Below are 24,061 nucleotides of genomic sequence, written 5' to 3' on the forward strand. Positions count from 1 at the left end.
AGTATTGGGCTGAATTGTGTTTGTCCTTCAATGACATTGCTGTCTCTACTCATCATTTCATCCCTCCATGGCTTGTTACACAACCAAATGACCTTTCTATGAGTCATCTGCAGAAAGTTGATACTCCCATTGGAAGTACCTTCTATTTGGCAAACTTTTTTTCAAACCATGTTTCCATTCCCATTTATATCTCATGATTTGAAATCAGTATCTCTGTGGGCTCTGCCATGCTTTGTTGTGGTTAGATAGTTACACACAAGATCCCCTCTACAGTTTGTGTTCACTGCTGAACCACACCATTTCTTTTGTCCTGGATCACATAGAAGCTATGCAGTACATGAACTGTACTATTTATACTGATTCACTTAGCTCTTTACTGGCCCATTTTTCCTTATCATCCATGTTTATCCAGTTCTTCTGGATACCAGGCCACATTGTTATTTGTGGAAAGGAGCTTGCCGACACTGCAGCTAAGTCTGTCTTTTCTGGTACTGTTATGGCTGTGCTTGCCCCCATACTTGGACTATGGTCCTGTATTCAAGGCTCTGTTCTGCTTTAGTTTGCAGTCAGCTTGGAGAAAGCAACATGACAACAAACTCTTCAAAATCAAATCTTCTGTTGCTCTTTGGCCATCTTGCTTCCTCCAAGGATTGTAAGGAGGAAGTTGTCCTGGCTAGGTTACTCATTGGTCATTGGTTTTAACTCATCGTCTTCTTTTATCTGGGACTGATGTACTAATGTGTGGTCTGTGTGGCACTCAAGTCACAATAGCCCACATTTCACTGCTGCACACCATCATTATGACAGTGAGCAAATGCATCATTTTAGACATTTTTACCATGGGTTTGCTCCTGACTTTGGACAGTATCATTGGTGATGACACTTTCCACCTTAATTTTGTTTCAAAATTTTAAGAGCTATTGGTCGTTTTAATTATATTTAAGTTTTTAATTCAAAAATAGGACTTTGTTTTGTTCTAACATGATTTAGTAATTTTACTTTTAACTTTTTACTGATTGTTTTGCACAGATAACATTTTTTTTTTTTTTTGCACCATTAATCGCCAAATAACCAACCATACTGTTTTCTCATACACTGAACCTTTCTATTCTGACTAATGTTAGTTGTGGCAATGTATATTTTAACTGTAAGCAGCAAATGATAATATTTATAATATTTGTATTTATTACTTATACAGTCACTGTTATTTAATCAATTACTTTGATAAAGAGGAAAGATGAAAAACAGACACCCTAGGTGCCTGGTCTCACAGGGACTTTTCCATCCTCCTAATGGGCCTTGGAATACCTTGTCTTTCTCCTAGAACAAAGGCACCTGTCTTCTGTTTTGTTAGCTTCAGAAAGAATGTGCATTAAAGGAGCAGTTTTCACAAAATTAATTCTGACCTTTGAAGAAAATGGTTTTTCTGTCCAAAAGGAATGAAGGCTTACTGTTGAAGTTTTTATAGTGTTAATCTTTCATCCATACCCTAAACGTTTAAGTTCTGTTTTACTTTAATTTTGCTTTATCAACATGAAAGACGTGTAATACAAATGTATGTGTAATATACAGTAAACATTGGTTAGCTGTGTATAATCAGATCTATTTGCTTGTTCTCCTGTGCATTTGTTTCACGTTAGTATTCCATTAAGTCAAGTTTTCAATCCTTTTGTTTACCCATTTTGTCATTATTTCTCTAAACCAGGAATATCACCACTGCAGTGAACTAATTAGGAAACATTCTGTACATGCTTAATATTAAATTGGTAAGCATGTAGAGACTGCATTAAATCAAACAACTCTTTCCTGCCTTCATAACCATGTTGATGTTTGTGAAACTTTCATAGCCTGGGATTTCTCATCTATCATGTAAACTTCAGTTGATAAAATAACTTAAGCAACAGCTCTACTTTTATGACTTTGTGACTATATAAATTTAAGAAAATCTTAAGTTTATTTCTTGATATTAATGCCTTCCATTGTTTTATCCATAGTAAATGAAAAAATTCTTTCATCAACATGATTGTTGAACTATGGAACGTTTTGAGACATGTTAACGAAGCAAAGAGGTTAAACATGTATATTTGTATGACTTGTTACAGAAAGATGTTCACAGTGAAAAGGGATCAGCAGATTCCAAAGTCAGTATGTCTGTTGAAAGTGCCCTTGAATGTTTTGATTTTTTGAACTCAGCACTGGATAGTGACTCAGATCAAAGGTAAGAAATCATAAATCATACATAGCATTTAACATGTAACTCATAACAAAATTTATGAGCTTTTGAGGAAGTGTTATGTTTTGAATAATGCAAACAAAAAGTACTTTTCAGTATTACTGTTTACATGGAAACGTTTAAGAAGAGTTGTAGTGTAGCACATTGGTGTACACTATATCCATCACGAAAAAATATCTGTATTATGCAGGTTTTCATAAATCCTAAATAGAAAATAAAATGAGCTTGGAGCGAGGAAGTAATTCAAGTATTCAAATAAAAAAAATCTTTATTCATACAATAAGTAGTGAATGTTTTCAGTTGGCTGGCTATCATCTGTAATTAAGTGAATTGGAGTGTAATACCAGGTTCCCATAACACCTGCACAAGAAATGAAAGGAACAAATAAAAATCCAGAATCCTGTAGATACACTACTTTCGTGACAGATTAAGGTTATGGTATAGTGTACCAGTTACATTATGAATCTTGAATACAATGTTAATGTTCATTTAAATTCTTTTACCAGTATCAGAAATTCTGTAGAGACTACTGGTCTTACTCAGTCTACCTTTATATAATAAAAGGGAGATCCTGTGGCTGCATTGCAAGCTTATATTTTTTTGGAATTTACAGCTGAATTGTTTGCTGTAGAAATCCACCCTTTTCTGGTGATGTTGAGTAAGTCCAATATTTTGTTCAGGTCTCTTTACCTTCAGTTTCTGGAAAAGAGGATTTGACAGTTAGTTCTAATCCCAAGTAGTTTCTGATTGTTTATTTTATTTATTTATTGTCATATATGCTCTATTTTAAATCTTGAACCAACAATTTTTGCTTTCCCTGAGGTTAGTACAGTCATAGTGGATGTTTCAGTTCTTGAATTTTCATATCTCACTTTATATTGATACTTCATGTCATTGCTGATGCTTTTGAAAATAGAAAAATATGAATTAGCCTTCATATTCCACATGATCATTCAGATGGCTTTTTAGCAGATACATCTATTCTTCTCTTATTTCTCAAGTTCTTAATCCTCAGATTTGTAACTGGGGAAGGGCATCTTTCAGATCTGTTCTCTTTTATCATTCATTATTTTTCTACCTACATACTATAATTTGTCTCCTTTTGAGACTTTTTTCTGTAGTAGTTATTAGCTACTTTTGTCTTCCTTATTCTAATTATCAAGCTCAAATTTCTACCTTGCAATCTTCCTTAGCTGTGAGTGTTGTTTACGTTGTTTCTATTACCTTTTGGCTTTTATGCCCTTTGTCATCTCAGCCCATTTTGATGTGTTTTAAAGTATTTGTTTTCCCCACTTAATATTTTTACTGCATTGGCTTGTCTTTGCAGGAACTTCATTCAAACTAGTTTTCCATTCAAAAGCACGTCAGCACAAGCTGTTAGAGTACCTTTTATTTATTTGAAACTATCAGTAAACAATATTTACCCTTTTGCCATACTGGTCTTCTTTACAGTCAGTATCTACTACTACTTCCCATTCCTTTCAACCCTCCTGAGTAGCTAAAGGTAAAGATAAGTGAGGTAGATCTTCTTAACTCATCTAAGTATCTATTTTACTCGCTTATTTCCCATCCAGAGTATAAGGGTATTGCTTTGGATCATATGTTCATCTGTTGCCCTTTTTCTGTGAGATTATTGATTTCAGTTGATCCTTCACTCTGGTATTAAATTTTGTCATCATTTTTCTCTTTCTTTTCACGTGTTATTTATTCCTCTTTTCTTTTCTGGTTCATATTGTTTACAAATTCTGGATTAAAAAAAACAAAAAACCAGCAAATTCTAAGATCCCTTAAATAAAGCAGTAGTGAGATAGTTTTCTCGTGTCTGGTTTTGGTTCTAAAGAAACCAGGAGATTCAAGGTTTATCAGAGACCTTTCTCAATTCAAACTTTACCTGGAGGCACCATATTCCAAATGAAAACATGAGGGCTTCCAAATTTCAAATTCAATGCAATTACTTTTGGCTAACAGGATATACAAGATTCCCATCTTCATACTATTATTCAAATGATATTCCATCATTTACTTTGATTTTGTTATTGCAGGGTAACTTATCAGTTGACTACTCAACAGGAAATGTATGGAACAGCACTTCTGCATTCACTCAACATTTATTTTTCATTTTTACAATAACAAATGGCTCACACTTTCTTTCTATTGACCACTCAACTGGCTACATCTTTTTTAGGTGTATCTTAGGTACATAGTTGTCTTTCTTCCTTGTTTATTGCCAAAGACACTTTTTCAGGATGTACCACAATTATGTTGACATGTTCTATGGCAGCATATGCAAAAAGTGTAAATTTTAGGTCTTACACACAAAATACTAGTGCATTATATATGTTATATCACTTTTCCATTTTCTTCAATAATAAACAAATTCATCATCTGGTTTTTAGTTTGTTTCTGTAATTATTCCTATTATTTTGTCAACTATCATTCCGGGCAGACATATTCACAGGAGATTAATCCCAAATCTTCAAACTTTTACAAGTCTCTGGGAATGCTTATGATTCTAGGGAGGGATAACTCAAATAGCAAATACAAGCATATGGAATAAGTGTTTAGTATATAACCTTTCTCTGAGCAAGTGTGTTTGTGCTAATTTGACCTTTTTACATCTGGCGTACAAGGATGTCATAATTACATGTGTGAAAATGTAGTAAAATTACTAAAATATATACTGGACTTTAAATTTGTGTAAAACTTCAATATTTCCTGAAGATATATTACAAGTGAGTTGTAAAGGGTAAAATATATTTCATGATTATGTATTATTATTATTATTACAATAAAGTCAGTTTCATGTCGCATATTCCAGAGTAATCTAACAAACTATTATCACACGAAATAGATGCATAATATACCATTTTTAAATCTGGAACACTGGATCTTTCAACTTGTATATTTTTCTTGGAGATCCATTTTAAAGTTTCATGAAAGATTTGAATTTTTGTAATGCACACTGAATGAATTAGGTTATATTTGAAAATCTCTAAACTTCCTACATACATTTTCACTTTCCCACTGAATTTAGAAGCTACTTTTAGCACAGTCACCTACTCACTTTTCTAGTTTTCCATAAACTTTTTGAAATAATATTTTAATTATGATTTTTTTAAGTTGTCATTGACTATCCTCCTAATGCTCATTTTTAATTCTTGCAAATGATGGTTATATTGGGGTCAGTCAGGTTATTTCTAAAATATTTGCTATTTCATGTATGTATATTTAGTAATTTATTTTCTTTTTCTAACAAACGAAGAGCCTAACTGATCTTTGTTAAGTGTGCACTTCTGAGAAATACAAAATATTAAAGTTTCTGAGGGGGTGAATTTAGAAGGAGAAATGAGGTTAGTGTATGTATGGTCAGTAGTTAACTGAGATATTTTGTAATTTAGATTCAATTTTTTGCAGCTTTAGCAAACTTTTAGTGAGTGAGTGTATGCATAAACATTCCCCACTCTGATATTAATAGTAATGATATAAAGATAACTGTGTATATATGCAAAAACGGCTCATTGGGGTTGAGAAAATATTTTACATAAAAGAGCGAACAACGTTTTGACCTTCTCAACCCAAACGAGCCATTTTTGCATATATATTTCTCTACAAGTGGGTTTTCTCGACATCACTGATAACTGTGTATACTTTGAGCTAACATATAGAAACTTGGGTGCTTATCTTGGTGCATGTTTTGAGCTTGTAAAAATCTTTAAAAACTTAAAGTGCATTATTATCTAAATCCATACTGCAAACAATCTTCTACAGGCATATGGTAACTAAATGAATTGTCATATATCACTATATTATCCAAATTATGAAATCTGTGAATGCATTATTTATATGCAAATTTCTCCAAAAACGTATATCTCGTTATCGAGAGAGATCATTTGTAAAGTAAATTTTCTTTTTGTATTGTGTTTTTGAATGATTTACTGCTGTTGCTGTAACTATTATTTCTTTGCTTAGCATTACTGTTGATGAAGTTCTTGGTGTAAATCCAAGTAACACTGTAAAAACTTCAGACTCTGGGATTGCTTCAATTACCCAACAGTTAATTGATCATCCAAGAGAGAAAGTGGCCCTCAATTTTGGAATAAGTCTCCAGTCTTCATCTTCTGACTCTGAACAGTTGTACCTTGCAGTATTTACTCACCTTATGTACTGTCAACATCTGATTGAGGTATATTGTTTTGTAAATGAGACTTTAACATCAATAGTTTTATTTTATCCCTACATCACATGTTCATTTATTGCTATAGATAAGGTATTAAATCCTTGACCAGTGTTCCAGGTGTTCACAAGTACAAGACATTCAGTTTTTACTCTTATTGTCCAACTTATCACTACAAAAAATATTTTACTATGACCAGTGCTCCACTTTGTCACTTAAGAGGGCATTTTATTTTCTTGGTAATTACCACTCCAGTTGATCAACATTAAGTGTTCACTTTTAACTGTGATATCTATTGCCGTTGAGCACCACTAAAGGATGTTTCATATTCACTAGATTGCTCTTCAAATTGTCTGTTTAAAGGATATTTTAGTATCTCTTTGATTATATGTACCAGTATATCATCAAACTGTTTTTGCTAGCTGTTTTCTTAGATCACATCTCAAAAGTGATATAATTCTTGTGGCTTACCTGCACAATAAATCACTACTAAAAAAATGGTCACTATCATTAAATTTGCTGTATCGTACATGCCCCTAAAAGTGTTTTATTGTCTATGAGGCCAATTATACCAGCAGGAAACATAAAATAGAAAATACATAAATGTAAAGCACTGTTTAATGGAAGATAATTTAAAGATGGATGTTTTAATAGATGAGATTTGGAGCAAGTGCTTATTATCATATATAAATATAAAGAGGTATAAAAGGAAAAGTAAGACTTAAATTTGGTTTTGTGTGTCTATAGATTTTGCATTAAGCTGCTCAAGAGCTGTCTCTAATTTATAAATGATAGATTAGACTAATGGTAGTCAGTCAATGCATCCACCATTAACTTTTAGTCTAGTGTTTGCCAATAAAAGGAAGGATTTTACATTACGTTACACAGTGTACCATTACTTAAAGGATAAGCATGTTAATGATGATGAACCCATGTCCCCCAGACTGCAAGTCAAGTGCTCTAACCACCAAGCCATGTTAGGCCTTGTATATTTGTAATGAATGAGTAACAATCAAGTTGGCTAAACAGTTTTAACAGCAGTACAAAATTATGCAATATAAAACTAAGTATACAAAGCTTCCTGCATTTACAGTTCAGAAGTGAGTGGAACATTCAAGTATGTAAAACAAACATTCTGTAGACTTTTAAAACTGGAAATGTTCTTTTTGATTGATTTCTTAGCTCCTCAGGATAACTTTCAGCTTTATGTAAGAGATAAAATCTGCTAATACATGTACAGTAAAATTCCTTTAAATTAATTTAAACTATTTACAAAGCATGCCTTACATACATGCATCTACGACAGTCATAAAGTATCTATACATGTTTAAAACAAATAATAAAGAATTTGAGAAAAATAACTACCTAGAGTATGGAATAATAAACACACAGAATAGAGAAGTGTAAGGGTTGCAAAATTTGTAGATTATAAACAATATTTTTGTAAATATATTTTATGTCATTCAAAAGGAAGTCTTGTATAGTGTTAAGATATTTTAATAGAGATAATTTGTTTTACGGCCTCATGCAACCTGCATTTTTACATGCCTGTTCATTAAATTTTCCATTGTTTGTCCAATGTATTTTACCTGCTCTTCTTACAACTTTCAGTAGCTTATGTAACCTTTTTAGGGTTATATATGGAATGTTTTTAAAGTAACTCATCTGCTTGCTTTACTAATCCATCATGTAACCTAATGTTGTTTTCCTATGTTGTTGATGTTCTTATTTGAAACTTTTATTCGTGAACTTTTTTAATTTGTGTCATGTTAGCTAGTAATTATGGTTGGGCCTTAATTATTGAATTAGAGGTTATGTTACGAGAAAGAACATTGTGATTGTTCATTATAATACACTTCACTGTGGTTTTTGACATAATAGTATTTTGACACAAAAAAGGATTATAGTTAAGTGTTTCCTTTTTTACTTATGCTTAGAACTTCATTAAAAGTAAATGCACTTGCTTTTCTCATAACATTGGAAGCAAGAAATGGCTTCTATTAAAATTACTTTTATCTTTTGTCTTCAATTTATAGCAATTGTTTTCATTTCTTTGTCTGTGTAGCCATAAAAACTGTAAATTTGTGAGTGAAGTGGTTCTATTGAGATATAATTTTGTTATTATATAGTTGACTTGCATAGAAATGTTGTCATCATGGAATGATGGTTTTGTTTTAATGCTGGGTGATAAAATATCTAATAGTAACTGTATTCAAAATTATTCACATTAACCATGTGGAAAAGAATGTACAGTGATTTTTGAAGTTCGTGGTGAATCAACTGTTTTTATTAATTATTAAATTAGAACTTAGTAATGGAGATAATATGAGGAATGTTTTTTTTTCCTTATGTCAGTGAGCTAATAACAAAAAATATTTTTTTTTCATTGCAAAACATCAAGCAGATATAACAGGATGGCTTTGGGTATACGTCTTTCTAAATTCTAGGGAGAAAACAGGGAGTTCCAGTACAGTTTTTACCTTGTCACAAGATTAGTTATTCTTGTTGTTCTGCCCTCATTATGTGTGCAATTTTATCTTTTTGCTGGCCACAAACTTTCCGCTCCACCCTCATTGAAATTTATATATATTCATACAGCTCTCTCATGCAAATCATGTATTATCCATCAATCGATAGTAGCATAGCACAATAATGTGATGCATTTTGTCTACCTCTACATTTTTTCTACCAAACATTCTCTTCTTGTTTAACAGCATTCCAGTTTAGGTGTACTTTTTTTTAATTTATTGCTGCATGTTTGATTTTGTTTTCTTCACAAAGTTGTTCATTCTAAACTTCATTTGATTTGTTTAACCAGATTCTTTTTTTTATTATTTATTAATTTACAGTGCTTTATTTCTGCACTTATTTTTGGAAACTTTTCTGTGCAATGCATTTTGAAGTTAACATTATCTCTTCATGATGTTATGGAGAATCTTCAATGATATCCTGAGAGATATTTGCCAATAAACTTTCTCTCCTCCACTTTGTCTTCAGCTATGGCCTTACATACATAGTTTCTCTGTTCTTGAGGCCTTCTAGTTAGGGACTCAGTTTTGTCTTGGATCATTTTATTCTCTACATATTTCAGGGTTTTGTTTTTTCTCCTTTTCTGAATCTTTGTTTGCTCTAGTCCTTGCCAATATTGAACCTCTGATGTCAGCCTGACAGTAGTCTACCCTTACAACGTTTTTAACCTATTTGTATCCATTGGAACCTCATATACCATCTATTTCTCCCACTACTTCAATTCTGGGTAATTCTTTTCACCAATTTCCTCAATACAGTACCTCACCAGCTTCACTTCATCAACAATCAATAGGTGCTACAGATTCTTTGAGAAGGATTTATCTACTTTCCTTTCCTCCTGGCACTCCTATGACATGTCTGCATCTGTCAAAAGTGGTTTGGAATTTACTTTGCACTAGGCAGTCAGAGCAGTTCACCACCACTCTGGGGTTTTTCTTCCAGTTCTATTGTTCCCATGACAACTGGGGATTGACTGCAGGTGTCAGATTTCTCACCTCAACCACTTCATCACATTCCTTAAGTTCACCATGGGGTATTTTTTCACCCTGGTATTTTTACCTGATGGTGGGTGCCAGTAATAAATGTCTTCATTGCCTACTTCCATATTCCATTAGCACTCTAGTTTCAACTGTCTTTTTGGTTTGTCCATCTAGGGGTGGTTTGCCTATTTTGGGCACTGCTTTCAGACTTGCCTCATCCACATAGGTGATTTATCATATTGTAAGAGCCTTTTCTAGTCATTTTCAGGCTCTGAGGTTGCAATTCCATTAGTACATGGATGTATGGCTCCTTTTAGCTCACTCTGAACAGGAATCAACTATTCTCATGCATCATCTTTCTGTAGCATCTCTAGTATGCTGGTTATTTACATTTGAGAAGTCCTTACTTTGACTCATCCAGTCCTTGTGCACTCTACTTTCTCCTCTAAGTTTGTATTCCATGGACCTATGAATTCATTGTGCTAGTTGACTCAGTCACATACTACTCGCAGTGCAATTTTGTATGGGATCCTCCTTTGCAACCATTCACCTTACTTTGCTGAGAGATAACGTACAGTGGTGGCTGGACTAAGCCCATAAGTAAATGGACTTAACTTTCTCCTTCACATCTGGTTACACATCTGTTTGCAAATGCTTCCTTTCACAGTTGTAAGGCTTGGATGAATTATTACAAATTTTTGTACCATTGGTGTGCAGATGACTGTTTTGCTAAGTAAATTTTTCAGCTTTCTTGAGATTTCTCGATCATTACGTTACTTCCTTTCTCTTGCCTGTAACTGTCTGGTGGTGCTTCTTTCAGATGGTTCTACAATGGTAACGTTCACCAACCATAAAGGAAATTCTAGCCTGTATGTATCACATTCATCTTCTCACATGTAATGTGCTGGGTGCTTTCAATCCAGTTACAGATGGTTTTTTACACAAACTTAATCTCTCCAATGGAGTGGTGATATGATACTCGTTTTCAGGAATTTTTATCGAACGATAAAACTGGATAAAACTACCCAACTGGATGAATTTACCATGGGTCTCAGTATATGGCTGCCTCTGTTTTGGTTACTTGAAGCCTCATCCACAGGCTCTGGCTGTTGATTCTTTCAGCCATGATTGGTGTCACACATACCTTTTTTTTATGGGTACCCTTCTATCCAATTACTTCATTTGGTGATTTCTCTGACACACTCCTCCTTGTCAGGTCCTCCTGATTGCACTTTACTTGCCAGTACAACCTTATTTTCTAATGCCCCCTATGTCTATTTCTCTTACCACCTGTCTCTCTTTCTTTGCTCCCATCCTGCATCTTCACATACAATTTTTGTTCCATCTTTGGCAAAAAGATTCAGCTTCACATGTAGCATTACTGCATTGGAGGTGAAAGCAGTATGATCCTCATTCTACCCTTACATGGATGTTGGTACCTCCTGGTGGAGGATTTGGATGTAGTTGACTTTCTGAGTACAGTCCAACACATCCTAGCGACTCAACGTCTCATAATTTTCACCCTTGTATTTTATGAATCATACACACAAGCAATTAGTATACCTAACTTAGAAGTGGAGCAGTTCCCTTCCTGTGAATTATTCTTTCATGGTTTGGGATATCCTTTGGATGCTTTAGGGGATTTTTCTGTTATTCCTTCACACCCACTTTTCCACCTCAATGTGGGATTCTAGCTAATCTTGTGAGAGAAGGTATGTATTGTATTAGAAGTTATAATTTTCCGATACTGAAAATGTACTTCTTATAGGCTCTTACCTCTCTTGCACTTCTTGCCCTTCCTACAAACTTTTCTAGTGCTCAGACCAACCAAACTTCAACGTAAAATTTTGGTAAAGAGGTGTAGAGGGAAGTTGCATGCTATACTACTATTAGTTGATGGGTGATGCAAGATTTGTATGAAGCACACACTAAAATATAGTAATTTCAATGGGGAGTGATCCGAGGTTTGTGGTATGTGTAAAGATAAAGGTGCAACACTAAACAAGAATAGCTAATGTAATGAGAAAAGGTATGTGCCTATTAGAAATACATTTTCAGTAAAGGAAATTTATAACTTTTGAAGTTCTTTTTGTATTATAATGCAATGATACAAGGCATTTAGCATCATTCACTTTATTCATTGTAAATTTCACTATTTCATTAAATCTAGGAATGGTGATGTCTTTCCAGAGTTTCATTTAAATCGATTTTTCTTGCATCACAACATGATAATCACATTTTTGTTATCTTTTTAGTAACAATCTTGAGAAATGTTTGTAAATTTAACTCAATGGTTTGAATTTATTTTCATATCATCAATAAAGTAATCAAAAGCTGTAAACTTCAACATTTGATAGATAAATGTTTTACAGCTGATTTTACAAAAATGACCTGATGGGACTAGGAATAAAGGACAAGGTTACAAGCAATGGGCTTTTAACATATTTTGGGTGATTTAGTGCAATGGCATTGGCTCCATTTCTTTTTCGTTTTTTTTGAAAACCTAATTTATTTTAAAAGTTAAGATCTGAATGCATTTATGAAGATAGAAAAAAATCTCAGTATTATAAGAAAATATGAAAATTAGTTACTAATGAAATAAAATTCCTTAGGGTTATTTATACTCTATGGTAGTGACTAAGGATTTATTTTTAACAAATAGATACTGCTGTGATATGTTGTTGACAACCATTTTTGGTATAGGAACCATTTTAAGTCTTGTATTTAGAGAATGTACTGAATCAAAAACTTATTCCTATTTTACCTTTTACATTTTTAAACTCTTCTGTTTTCTACATCAATGTATTTTATGTTCTAAATTAACTAATAGTTTCAAGTATATTTGAGAATGTAGTATGTTAAGACAGCTCACAATGGGTAATTATCATACAATGTGTCATTATTTTGATTAATTTTGTAATGGCGAATTCAGTTAGGAATTATCTGAGAAAAATATTGCATCACATAGATAGATAGTATTTAAATAGCTTGTTACAAAGTCCAGCAAACAAACTAAATTAATGTCACTCCTCAAGCTATACCAGGACATTTTCTTTAGATGTTTCATTATGAACTGCACCATTAAATGCCATTTCAAAAATGTTTTGTTTGGTTGTTTGTGTTCCTTTTTTTACAAACTTTTAAGTTTGTATGATCAGAAAAAAAAGCATTTTTATATATTACAAGAAATTATACAAAAATCTTTTTTACAGAATTTGGGTTCATGTGGGCCACTAAAATGCCAAAAAGTAAACTCAATAGATAAGCTTAGAAAACAAGCTACTGTTCTGACGTTCTTGTTAGATTTAATTTACGATTGGAGAAATCATAGACGACTAAGTGCAGGTAAGTTTCAAGCAACTAATTTATCGCTTAAGACAGAATAAAAAGTTGTATAGTCCTGATAAGCTTTAATTACTTTAAATTATGCTTAATTGGGATTGATATTTTTCTTTTAAGATTTCATAATTATCCAGTTCTGTCAAACTTCATTTGTTAGAGTTGAATTAAAAAATCAGAGTCCAGGTGTTCTTTACCAATGGGATACACATATTAAGCCATACTGGTGTGATATTGAATATGAGTGGAAACTTTGTCTGTCAGTCCATGGATGTATCTCCTTTTAAGAGTTGATTGATCTTAACCAAATTCAGCATGCTACCTTATAAACCAAATCTTTGTTAAACTTTCCTATATATTAAAAATATTTTGTAGAATAACCTATATATCATTACTGCAATAGTTATTGCAAATAGTTAAGTTTGAATAAAACTTGTACCACAATAAAATTCTACAAATCAAAAATTATAAATGACATTTTCAACACTTTGACTTGTTTTCCATAAGAACCAAAATATACATTAACAAAATATCCAACTATAATATAGAGAATAAAAGTATTGCTGCTGTTTAAGTTTCATGCTATTTTCTTAATGTAGAATATTGTTTTCTATAGAATCAAAATTTAACTTTATGCTTAAACTGAATGCATTAGCTGCACCAAATATAGATAGTAGAAATGTTGGCAACATCTCCACTGTGAAATGGCTTACTTTAAAAAAAAAAAAAAAAAGTGATGCAAATTCTTTGACATTTCTGCCAAGTTTCTTAACTTTTATACCTCCTTACATCTGATATATCTCCCATGCCTTACTGCAATTTTCTTGAGGAACGAACACGACTGATAACCTTTGTAGAGATTTTCCTCATCTTTAACGAACTTGTGAATGATTTTAAAGAAATATTAGGAGTAATGTACTCTTAGAGTAACCAGCGAAACTTCTGATGCAAGATATTTAAATTGCATTACAAGAGCTTCAAAGAGAGAGCCCATTGTGAACTAAAACTTCACTTTTACTTGTAGACATTCACAGGATCTGTCAGGCTTTCACCAAGATCAGAGCTAGGTATGCAGTTTGCATCTCAAAAAATTAACACAATTGCATGTCCACTTAATTTAGTTGTAAAATTTTAATCAGATATAGAAATGAAGATTTAAACTTGATAACTTTCAGTGATTTAATTTATTACTTGAGATATAATAAAAAGCTTTCTCTTAGTGAGTTTTAATGACAATACAGTACAATTTAAAGTTTAATAAGTCTGCTAGTCGATTTTAACTGAGCTGATGTAGAGGCAGAAAGGCACTGATTAAAGTTTATAGTATATGTAACTTTTTTTTTTTTACTTTAAAATGCTTTGGAACACCATATATTGAACTATGCTTTATAACCATTTTGTCTGCATTGAAACAACATTACTGGTTTTTCTAAATCTTCAAGTGTACAATATAATTGAATTTCATCATCATAGGAAGGACACTTATAAGTAAATACCCAGAACTTCAACACTTGTGGGATCATTGTTCTGGAGGAGGGGAAGTGTTATGTTTAAGTGCAGAACAAATAACACCTCTGTTGACTAGTATATTGGACAATGTGCTTGACAGAAAATATCGCCAATTGTCCATTAAAGGTATTTTGTAATATTAAGTACTTAAAGTAATCGAATGTTTCGTACTGAAAGAATTTTAAGATGCCTGAGAATGAGATCAAAGGTTACTAGGGCAGAATATCTCAAATTACTTTGTTGTTTATAAGAAGTTTCAATGTAAAAAAAAAAAAAAAAAACTGTATAACCTAGTAATTTCATTTTGTGAGGTTATTTATTTTTGTAAGCTATTACATTGTATATTTTATTTTTAAACAATATAGTAATAATCATGGTGAGGTATTGTATGAATAAACATTCTCAAATGTGGACCTTTACTGCTAGTAGCCTTAAATAATGTTACTATTAGCTAACTTTCATTAAACTTGGATTTCACATGCATTTGCAAAATATTTAGGGTACCAATTTAAAATTAACATGCACTAGCAATTTTAAGTATTTTTATATGAAAATTTTGCATCTAGCTACTTTTTATAGTGGTATGCTTTCCTATTAATTTATATATAGATATATACTGTAATATAGTTATGTTAATTGTTAAAACATTCTAAAAGCTGAAGTTGAGTAAACTGTCTTAAAATTTAAAAACAATTTATCTTTTCAGTTTCCAAACATTTTCTGTGCAAAGTTCTAGATGTAGCCACGTGTTATTCAGAAGCCATACTTACTGTATTCCAGCTCCAGCAGTATTATGAAAACCAAAATTGTTCTTTGGCAGATCTTTTCAATAGGCTTGCAGATGAAGGTTAGATCAGTAAGAACAACTATGCAAATATCTATCATTGCTGATTTATAAGAATATCTCTCTTATTGTAGTTGAGCTTTGTTTTTCATAGAATGTTAGAGCAGATTGATTCCACTTCAGTTTTTATATGAAGGGAAATTTATGCACTGCTTACAAATAAGTACTAAAGTATGCAGTGCTTGCATGTTATTTTGGCTCTGCTTGGCAAAGTGGTTTGCTAGTTTGGCTGTAGGTTGAAGAGTTCTAATTCTATTACTCCTTGTCTTACAAGTTTAACCTTAAATGTTGGATAGAATAACTATTTAGGAAAATGCTTTGTTTTTAAGAAGTTTATTTAATTAGTGAGACCTTTTATATACCATGTGTTCTAGAAATATTAAAAACTAAAAGTTGTCTACCAATCTATATATATTTTTTGTGAGCTGTATTCCTTTTTTTTGTTGATTATTACTGTTGTTTATTATGTTCATGCAGGTACACATTTTCCTCTATTTTTAGTTGAGCTATCTGCTCAGTTTATTTATGCACAATACTTGATACTTTGTGAGATTAAATAGATATTTTCACAGTGAGACAATTCCCAGACACTGGGTAGCACAGTAGGTTATGTTACAATAGCTATAGTGAGCGGACATTTGTAAATTAGTGCATCTGTCTATGTAAATAAGATGTATTGTCTATGGTCAATAATGTTTCAGTTATAATTTAATCGGCAAGTTTGTAGGTGTTACTTGCATTCATAAACAGCTTTTGTGATTAAGGTTTAAAGCTGTTTCTTTCTAGTTCTTTTTCCCAGCTTCTGATGTAAAAGTTATTGAATTTTTACCAGTCTTATACTGTTGAATTAAAGGTTTTGAAGTTGTGTCAAGAATATATTGAATTAGCAGCTGTTTCATGTGTGAAGTGTTCAGTGTTGTGTACAAAAGTATGAGACTAACATTTTTCAATTATTTTACTTGTGAAAGCTCAAGGAACTACTCTGTTTATAAGAATTCTGATATTTCTTTATAGTATAGAATAAAGGAGTAGTTACATGCCAAGTTTAGTTCTAAAGGTTTTATGAAGCCAAAGTAATTAATTTTTCAGAAACCTAATATTTATATAGAACAAAGTATTGTTTGTGTTAGATTGGATATTACTAAAAAATAATTTTGAATTTCCTTGAACTATTTTGCTTGTGCAGTGAAACTAACAATAAGTATATGTATACATATTGAAGACTAAGAAATTGCATTTCTTTATAATATTCTGATGTTTACAATATTTTCAAAACTCATTTCAGTTACTCAAATAGAGATTCTTCAAAATGGTGATCAAACTACAATAAAGAAACTTTTATCATGTAAGAAGAGCACATTGTCATCAGGAACTTGGCTTACCATTGCACCAATGCTTACTGTGGAAGGTTCTGCCACACCAAAACTTCTTAGTAAGTTTAGTATTAACCTGTAAGTGAGTAACCTGTCTTATCCTGCAGTCATCATGTAGTTTTAATTATTTTGAAAATTTTAAAAAATGTTAGCCATAGTATTTGCTAAGCTATAAAAAAATCAAGTGCTTTTGTTTTATTTTACAATAAGATTTAACATATGTTTCAAATAAATCTTCTATACATTTTACTGCATTGTAATGTCACAAAACTTTAATTAAAATATCTGTTTTATGTAGAATCATTTCTTAATGATACAGCTAGGAACTCCACAGTTAGGAAACGGGTAAGTTCTCCATTTTTGAAGTATTTATTCTGCTTTGTAATTTGCAGTTTATAGGATATCAGATTATCATTGTTAAGCAAGAAACTAGATGCTAAACACACAGCCATTACCTTGCACAATGAAAGTAAAAGATAGTGACCTGAAAACATCATATTTAAGTGTGTTTTCAGTAATGTATTATGTCTGGTATTAATATAAAAGTTGAATAATAATTATTCAGAATTTTCTTAATTTAGGTTGTACCAAAGAAAATCTGATGTTTGTGTAGAAAATAGTGTAAAAATTACTTTCATGTGTTTTAAGCATTATGCATCATAAAGATTATACAATAAAATTGTTTTCAATAACAAGTACAGAACCTTATTATGCATATTAAATGTAACTTCTGTAAAATTATATCTATTATGTAATCATTTTCAAGCTCATTGAGGAAACTGAATGATGTAATAATCTAGGAAAGATAGTTCTATTTAGCAGCAGAAATCAATATATAAAATACCAGAAATATAAAAAATTAAATTGTTTTTAAATTAATAGATTATTCTCAAGCAGTGCAAATTGTATTCACATATTGTTACTTTTCAAAAAATTTTAAGATTTATGTTATGTTAATGTTTTTTTTTTTGTTTTTTTTTAGATTATATCTATATTTCTAGAGGGGTTAGAAACAGATGATCCACAAATACGACAAGGTTCTTGTTGTGCATTGGCAGCACTCAAAGTAATTTTTTCCATATTTTTAATTTAAGATTTTCATTTTCCTATTACATCTTAATTGTTATGTCTTTAAAATATTCAGGTTTAGAAAATCGGTGAGATTCTTATAAACAAAACATTTAAACAGTCTCATTTCCTTAAATATGTTTATTAAAATTTAAACCATAACTTTACAAGTTTAAAGTTAAGTATGTAAAAAAGCAACTGGTTCTCAGACATAAGTCTGAAACATCATCAGGCTATTTAATTTTCTTATTTGTTAGGATCTCAAAAGGTAGGTAACTTTCTATTAAAAGGTAATTGTGCTCGTTCAGGATCCATTTCAAAAAGAGCAAGTGTTTATTCCAAAACATACCTCCTTTCACACAACATCTACTACTTGACGTTTCTTCCTTTGCTCATCTAAGCATTGGTATAATATTTTATTGCTTGCTTCAGACTTTTGTACCACACTTAATTGTCCTTGGTGATGTTTGTCTTGTGACATTCTCCACCTACACCAATGCACCAACTGACCTGGTACTGTATATAAGCACCTCATTCAAGACAAGGCATTCACTAACAGGTTTCTCCATTCTATTTTTTATGAATTCATTCTTCTTGTTACATAATTTTTTTTTAAATAAAATAAAATTCGTTTGGCAAGCCAATATGTGACGTGTTCTCAGATTATTTCTGAAAGGAAGGCAAATCAGGTCTCTAATATCCCACCTCTGATATCTGGCATTGCTGAGCAGAGGGGGGGACCACATTAGAATATGCTACATTGAGCTCTTTCTCTTCAGTTTGTCCATCAAATAAGTGATGTTTTGGATGTTTCCCCAGTTGCATTTAGGAGTGAATACTTAATTTTCCCTCTATCCACTGACATTTGGGTTCATGTAGGGAGGTTTACTTCTCAGTTATGTGCAGGAATAGCTATGCCTTATTCACCACAGTTCTGAGAACTATGTGATGTAACCTATCTACTGCAAGTAGAAGCATATCTCAAATAATACATGTGCTCCTGGAAAATTGGGATTTTTGAATGGAGTTTGTGGTTAACTTAAATAAATCAATGTCTTCTGAGATAGTTGCAAGTCCATAGACTTTTGATTTTGCATAGTGGGCATAGATAGTTTAACTTGTTCTTTTCCCGAAACAGACAACTTTATATGATTTATCTGACCCTATATACAGTGCCAAGTTACTTATTATCCCTCTAACATTTTTTGGAAGACACTCAGGATCATCAAATCCAAAAGCAGAAACCATTGTTAGCATGCACATTGGTTTGATTGTCAGCTTTTACATTCATTCCTGTTGTCATTGGTGTCTCAACTTTCATCATTTCTTACAGGGGGTCATAGTTCTGCCCCTATTTGAGGATCCTGACATCAGCCCCTCAATTCATTGGTACCCAGGATAAATTTTGTCCATAATCAAGGGTACTGCTGCTCAGTTGTAATGTCACCCACCAGTGACATTGGTGACTATTTTATGCCTTCAGCATTTATGGAGGGTTAGCTCCGAGAATTTCTGGATGTCTGATAAACCTTAATCATGGATTCATGGGCACTACAAGTTGAGTCAGTTTTAAGGTTTTCATATCCCACAGATCCTCAAATTTCAGAACTTAGATCTTGGGATATTAGTTTGGTTAGACTGAAGGTAGAGTCATGCCAGGTCTTTCTAAGCTTTATTTCCATTTGTTTGTTGGGCCTATGAAGACAGGAAATTGATGTCTAATGACCAATCTTTCATATCTATATTAATTTCTAGATTTTCCAAGGTTTACAAGCGACTTGTTCCTCACTCTGCATTGGCATATTTTACAGGATTATAGATGTTCAAGTTCGATGCTATCATCTCCTATTTGCACATAGTGATTATGTCCCACCATTATTAGCATTTTTCTGTGCACAAGAGTCAGGTACTGGAGTTCAAGGTTCTTACCTTCAGATTAGCATCAGCACCACATGGGTTCTGCCAAATTGTATGAGCTTTTTCTCATCACCTTCATCCCCTAGTCCTATGCATTTACAATTCCAGCTTGTTACTGCTGGCACCATCTTGTCAGTTGTCAGTTTCTACTTTCAAAAACAATCAAGGTGAGTTTCAATATCAGAGATGATACATCTTTTCATACTCCAATACAGTAGGTCATCAGTTCTGGTATTTTATGTATCTCAGTTTCAGCTCATTCTCATTCAGCCCCATGCAGTGAAACAAAGTTCAACTCTTACTTGCCTCTCCTTTTCCCACTGCATGGATAATTCTTTCTCTTTTGGGAATGTAGACATTATTCAAATCCCTCATTCTTTTGGGACACATTTAAGAGGCCCCTTTAGTGGTCTTTATGCTACCAATGAATCATGAACATCAATTCACTAGATTCTCTAATTATTCTGGATCATTCTCTTCGATCTCTAGGAGTTGTTAGATCAGAAATACTTATAGGTTCTTCTGCTGTCACCTCTTTAAATGTTTCATCTCTTGACAAGTGTCTCGTTTTAGGAATGGGGTGCATGACTCAACAATCGGGAATTCCAGGGTCTGTGCACAGATGACGAGGGTTCATACACAATGTTTTAATCTTTCTTGCTCTTCAAAAGGTGATGCATCATGGTCTGGGCTTATTAAGGGAAAATTGCCAGGTTAAAACTTAACAATTCTACATTAGTCTTTCATTTACTGTCAGATGGGCATTTTATTCAGGGATTTGTTTTCTAACCTTGGATCTACTTCCTTGCAACCACTCCTATTGTATCACCCTACTAGTTTGCCATGTTCCACAAGTAATGACTTTGGTGGCAGATCAGGTATCTAAAAATAAACACATTTCCAACAGAATAGATGCCACATTGTGAAGTTTTGTGTTGGATGGCTGTCAATGTGAAAGACTGATTGTTTGGTTAATCACTCATTGGAATACCCAACTATTGACAATTTGGTCTTTATTACCTCACCCTTGGGCTGTGGCAATGGATGCATTTCATCTGGATGGGATTACAATTCTAGACCTTCCCTCCAATTCATATGTTGCCTAAGGTACTAATTATGATTTCTTCCAATCCATTGTTGGATTCAGTTGATAGCATGAAATTGGCAGCTACACCCTGGTTTCAGCTTCTATGATACCTTCAGAAGCATCCACCTCTTCCACTTCCTCTTTCACCATCTCTGTGCAAGAAGCTATCATTTGACATTGTACACTCAACTATCCAGAAGCTCAGCTCTCTTTGAAGGTGAAAAGACTTCTGCAAGTCACATCTACTCAGATTTGTATGTCTGGATCATAATGCATCACTCTAAGACTGCTGGTTTGGATACATTAGTAAGTATATGTTGCAGTTTAATTGAACTAGCTTCCAATGTGGAATGTGGACTACAGCCCTATAATTCCAATCCTGAGCAGTGGAACTTATAACCGTGTTTCTTTGCCAGCTTATTTTTTCAAGAGTTTTATTTTACTGTGCTTCCATTTTATTTCTTGTTATTGACTATAAAAATTCCTGTTAGTTAAAAATGCTATGAATAAGATTTCCCAGGAACCAGGTTCAATTTTACCTGCAGGGGAGATACAGACCTTAATTTGTGAGGAGTTAAATTCATGTTTTTGACTAGAAATTTCTTCTTCTTTTCATTGTGTCAGTGTTTCCAAGGAATAATACAATCAATGAAAATCACTGAGCATTTCACATGCCCTTCATGTCACACTTCTTACAGCTTAATGTTCTGTTTCTTTGTGAGCATGAATTACTTGGAAGCTTTTTCTCTCATGGGTCAGAGTCGTATGCATTCCATTTGATGGATATTCATAGATCAGTGGAACTTTTCCTTTGATTCTTGGCTTGATAGTTAGAGACCAGACAATGATGGTGGTGCTGGAAACTCCACCTCATCTGGACTTGTATCTGTTTACAAACTCATTTTTAGAGGGCTGTGGTTCTTACCTCCCAAGACATCTCATATCTCTGGTCAATCAAGGAGTCTTCTCTCCCTCTCTCCATTGTTGAGCTTTTGGTGATCCTTTTAGCTTTGTTCCACTTCTCCTACAGGGGCTACAGTTATGGTACAATCTGGGCTCACAAGATTCTCCTCATGAAGTGGACCCATGATTTATAGGTTTTTAGATTGTTGTTCTCAACCAGGAATACCTCATAAATGCCTTTACCACTTACTGGAACACCAACTTTTCCTTCAGTTTCCTGTTCTTCATCTGTCACTTCCAGGGGTAGTCATGTTCTGTCAAGATGGAAATGGACTTCATATCTATGCTTATCCTTCTATTCATCTCCTCTCTAGAGTTCTCTCCCTATTCCAAACCACTTTGCTTCTAATTTTGCTAGTGGCTCTATCTTTCTCTGACCTTTTCTTGTACTACCTTCATTCTTTCTCTGTCCCTATTCTGTCAAAATTGATCAGATGCTACTCCACTGTCTTCATGCATGGGTTTTGTCAGGTCTGTTGTCTCAGTCCAATAACTAACTCCTGTTGCTTCTGTTCTTTCCTGATCCATTAGACCTTCTTCCTTGTCCATTTACCATGGGCGATGGTATATGGTATAACTTCTGCTTTTGGACTCTTAGGCATGGTTTCAGTCTTCCACCCTTCTGTTCCTTTCCTAGCTACTTGACAACAGCTTGTCCACTTCAACCATGTTTAACTAAAAGGTGTCAAACACCTATTTCCCCAGGTTTTGTCTCTCCATGTGATTTTCTTCTTTTTCTACTCCATTTGATCATGCATTTTCCATGTTCCTTTCTTTGCCTGATTAGTATATCTGTGTGGTCTTTTATGCCTTTTTCATCTTCCCATTGAACCTTTGTCTTCATGTTCTATCTACCGTTTCTCTCTCAAGTCCCATTTTTCTCCTCCTCACTTGTGGAAGTCATCAATTAGATGTTTCTGCCTTTTAATGTTACGTGCTTTCTCTACCATGTCATTCTATACACACTGATGGTCCCTTCTCTCTCAAATCTATACTGTTCATGGAGGCTACTTGGTTTTCACATGCATTTCCCACCTGAACTCTCAGTTCATTCCCAATTGGCTTCTTTGTTCAGTTTTTTTTTATGGTGTTGTGTGACATGTACTGTGTTTTTTGTTGTTTTCTCCAGGGTTCACATAATGAACTTTTTATTCCCTGGAACCCTTCTGTTTCCCATAATCTTTCCCTGTTGTGCTTGCTGGTTGGGTTTGTTAACTCAATAGACTAGCATATTTGAACTTATCCATAGAAAGTTACTATGTCCACAATATTTCTTCTTATCAGGTTCATTACATAACTGTCCTTAGCACCATGACTTCAACATCCTTTGGAAAAGATCATTCATGCCACAACGTGGATTACTCCCTATGCCTCCTTTGCTCATTCTCTAGAGGACCTGGCTGTATATCTCTTTGCCATGACAGTTCTACATAACTACATTCACCTTTGACTTGGGTAATTCTTATCACTTCATTTCATTTGCACTTTTATATCAGAAACCCTAGACTGAACCACTGGTAATGGGATCTTACTCTTTGGTGGGTATTACTAGTTCAGGTGTCCTTTACCTCAAACCTGAACTATGCTGCTCACTATATAATTTTCAATTGATGACTGCTATGTCTGTTTCGAGTCACTTATTTACTTCTTTATTTTCGACAGCTCCTCTATCAAAAGTTTTCAACGTTTTCATCTGTAGAAACCTTGAGTTCAATAGATCCTTCAATTCAGTTTCTACTTACACTTTCATCTTCCTCTTGTGTTTCTCTTCCTTCTGAATTTTATTTGAGTACTACTTCTGTATTGGGAAATCTTCTAGTTTACTGGGATGTTACCATATATCATAAAAGTAAATTTTCAGGTAATAACTTTCCAAAGTTTGCTATTTTGCAATATCTTTGGCATCCTTGTTACAGTATCCTTTAGTGGATAATCCTACAGGCCAGAACTGGAAAGAATTCACACATATACATATTTCTAATTATAAGTAAGTTTCACTTAATGATGGACTATCACTTGAGGACTTGTTGAGTAAATCAGAAGAT

General features: G+C 33.2%; 1 protein-coding gene across 10 annotated transcripts in view; it reads left to right on the forward strand.

Moving 5' to 3' along the window:
- LOC143244829 (rho family-interacting cell polarization regulator 2-like) overlaps positions 1-24,061 on the forward strand; it is a 110,090-nt gene that overhangs the window by 77,118 nt on the left and 8,911 nt on the right. For 9 of the 10 annotated variants that reach the window (XM_076490211.1, XM_076490209.1, XM_076490210.1 and 6 more), the window contains exons 13-20: positions 2,103-2,218; positions 6,203-6,416; positions 13,129-13,261; positions 14,729-14,890; positions 15,471-15,611; positions 16,894-17,040; positions 17,280-17,326; positions 17,964-18,047. In XM_076490211.1, the coding sequence (XP_076346326.1) occupies positions 2,103-2,218; positions 6,203-6,416; positions 13,129-13,261; positions 14,729-14,890; positions 15,471-15,611; positions 16,894-17,040; positions 17,280-17,326; positions 17,964-18,047 (1,044 nt within the window). Of the gene's footprint in view, positions 1-2,102; positions 2,219-6,202; positions 6,417-13,128; positions 13,262-14,279; positions 14,323-14,728; positions 14,891-15,470; positions 15,612-16,893; positions 17,041-17,279; positions 17,327-17,963; positions 18,048-24,061 lie in introns of all 10 variants that reach the window. The other variant, XM_076490215.1, reaches the window with a different exon arrangement.

This window comes from Tachypleus tridentatus, chromosome 2, assembly GCF_004210375.1.
Source record: "Tachypleus tridentatus isolate NWPU-2018 chromosome 2, ASM421037v1, whole genome shotgun sequence".
NCBI lineage: Eukaryota > Metazoa > Arthropoda > Merostomata > Xiphosura > Limulidae > Tachypleus > Tachypleus tridentatus.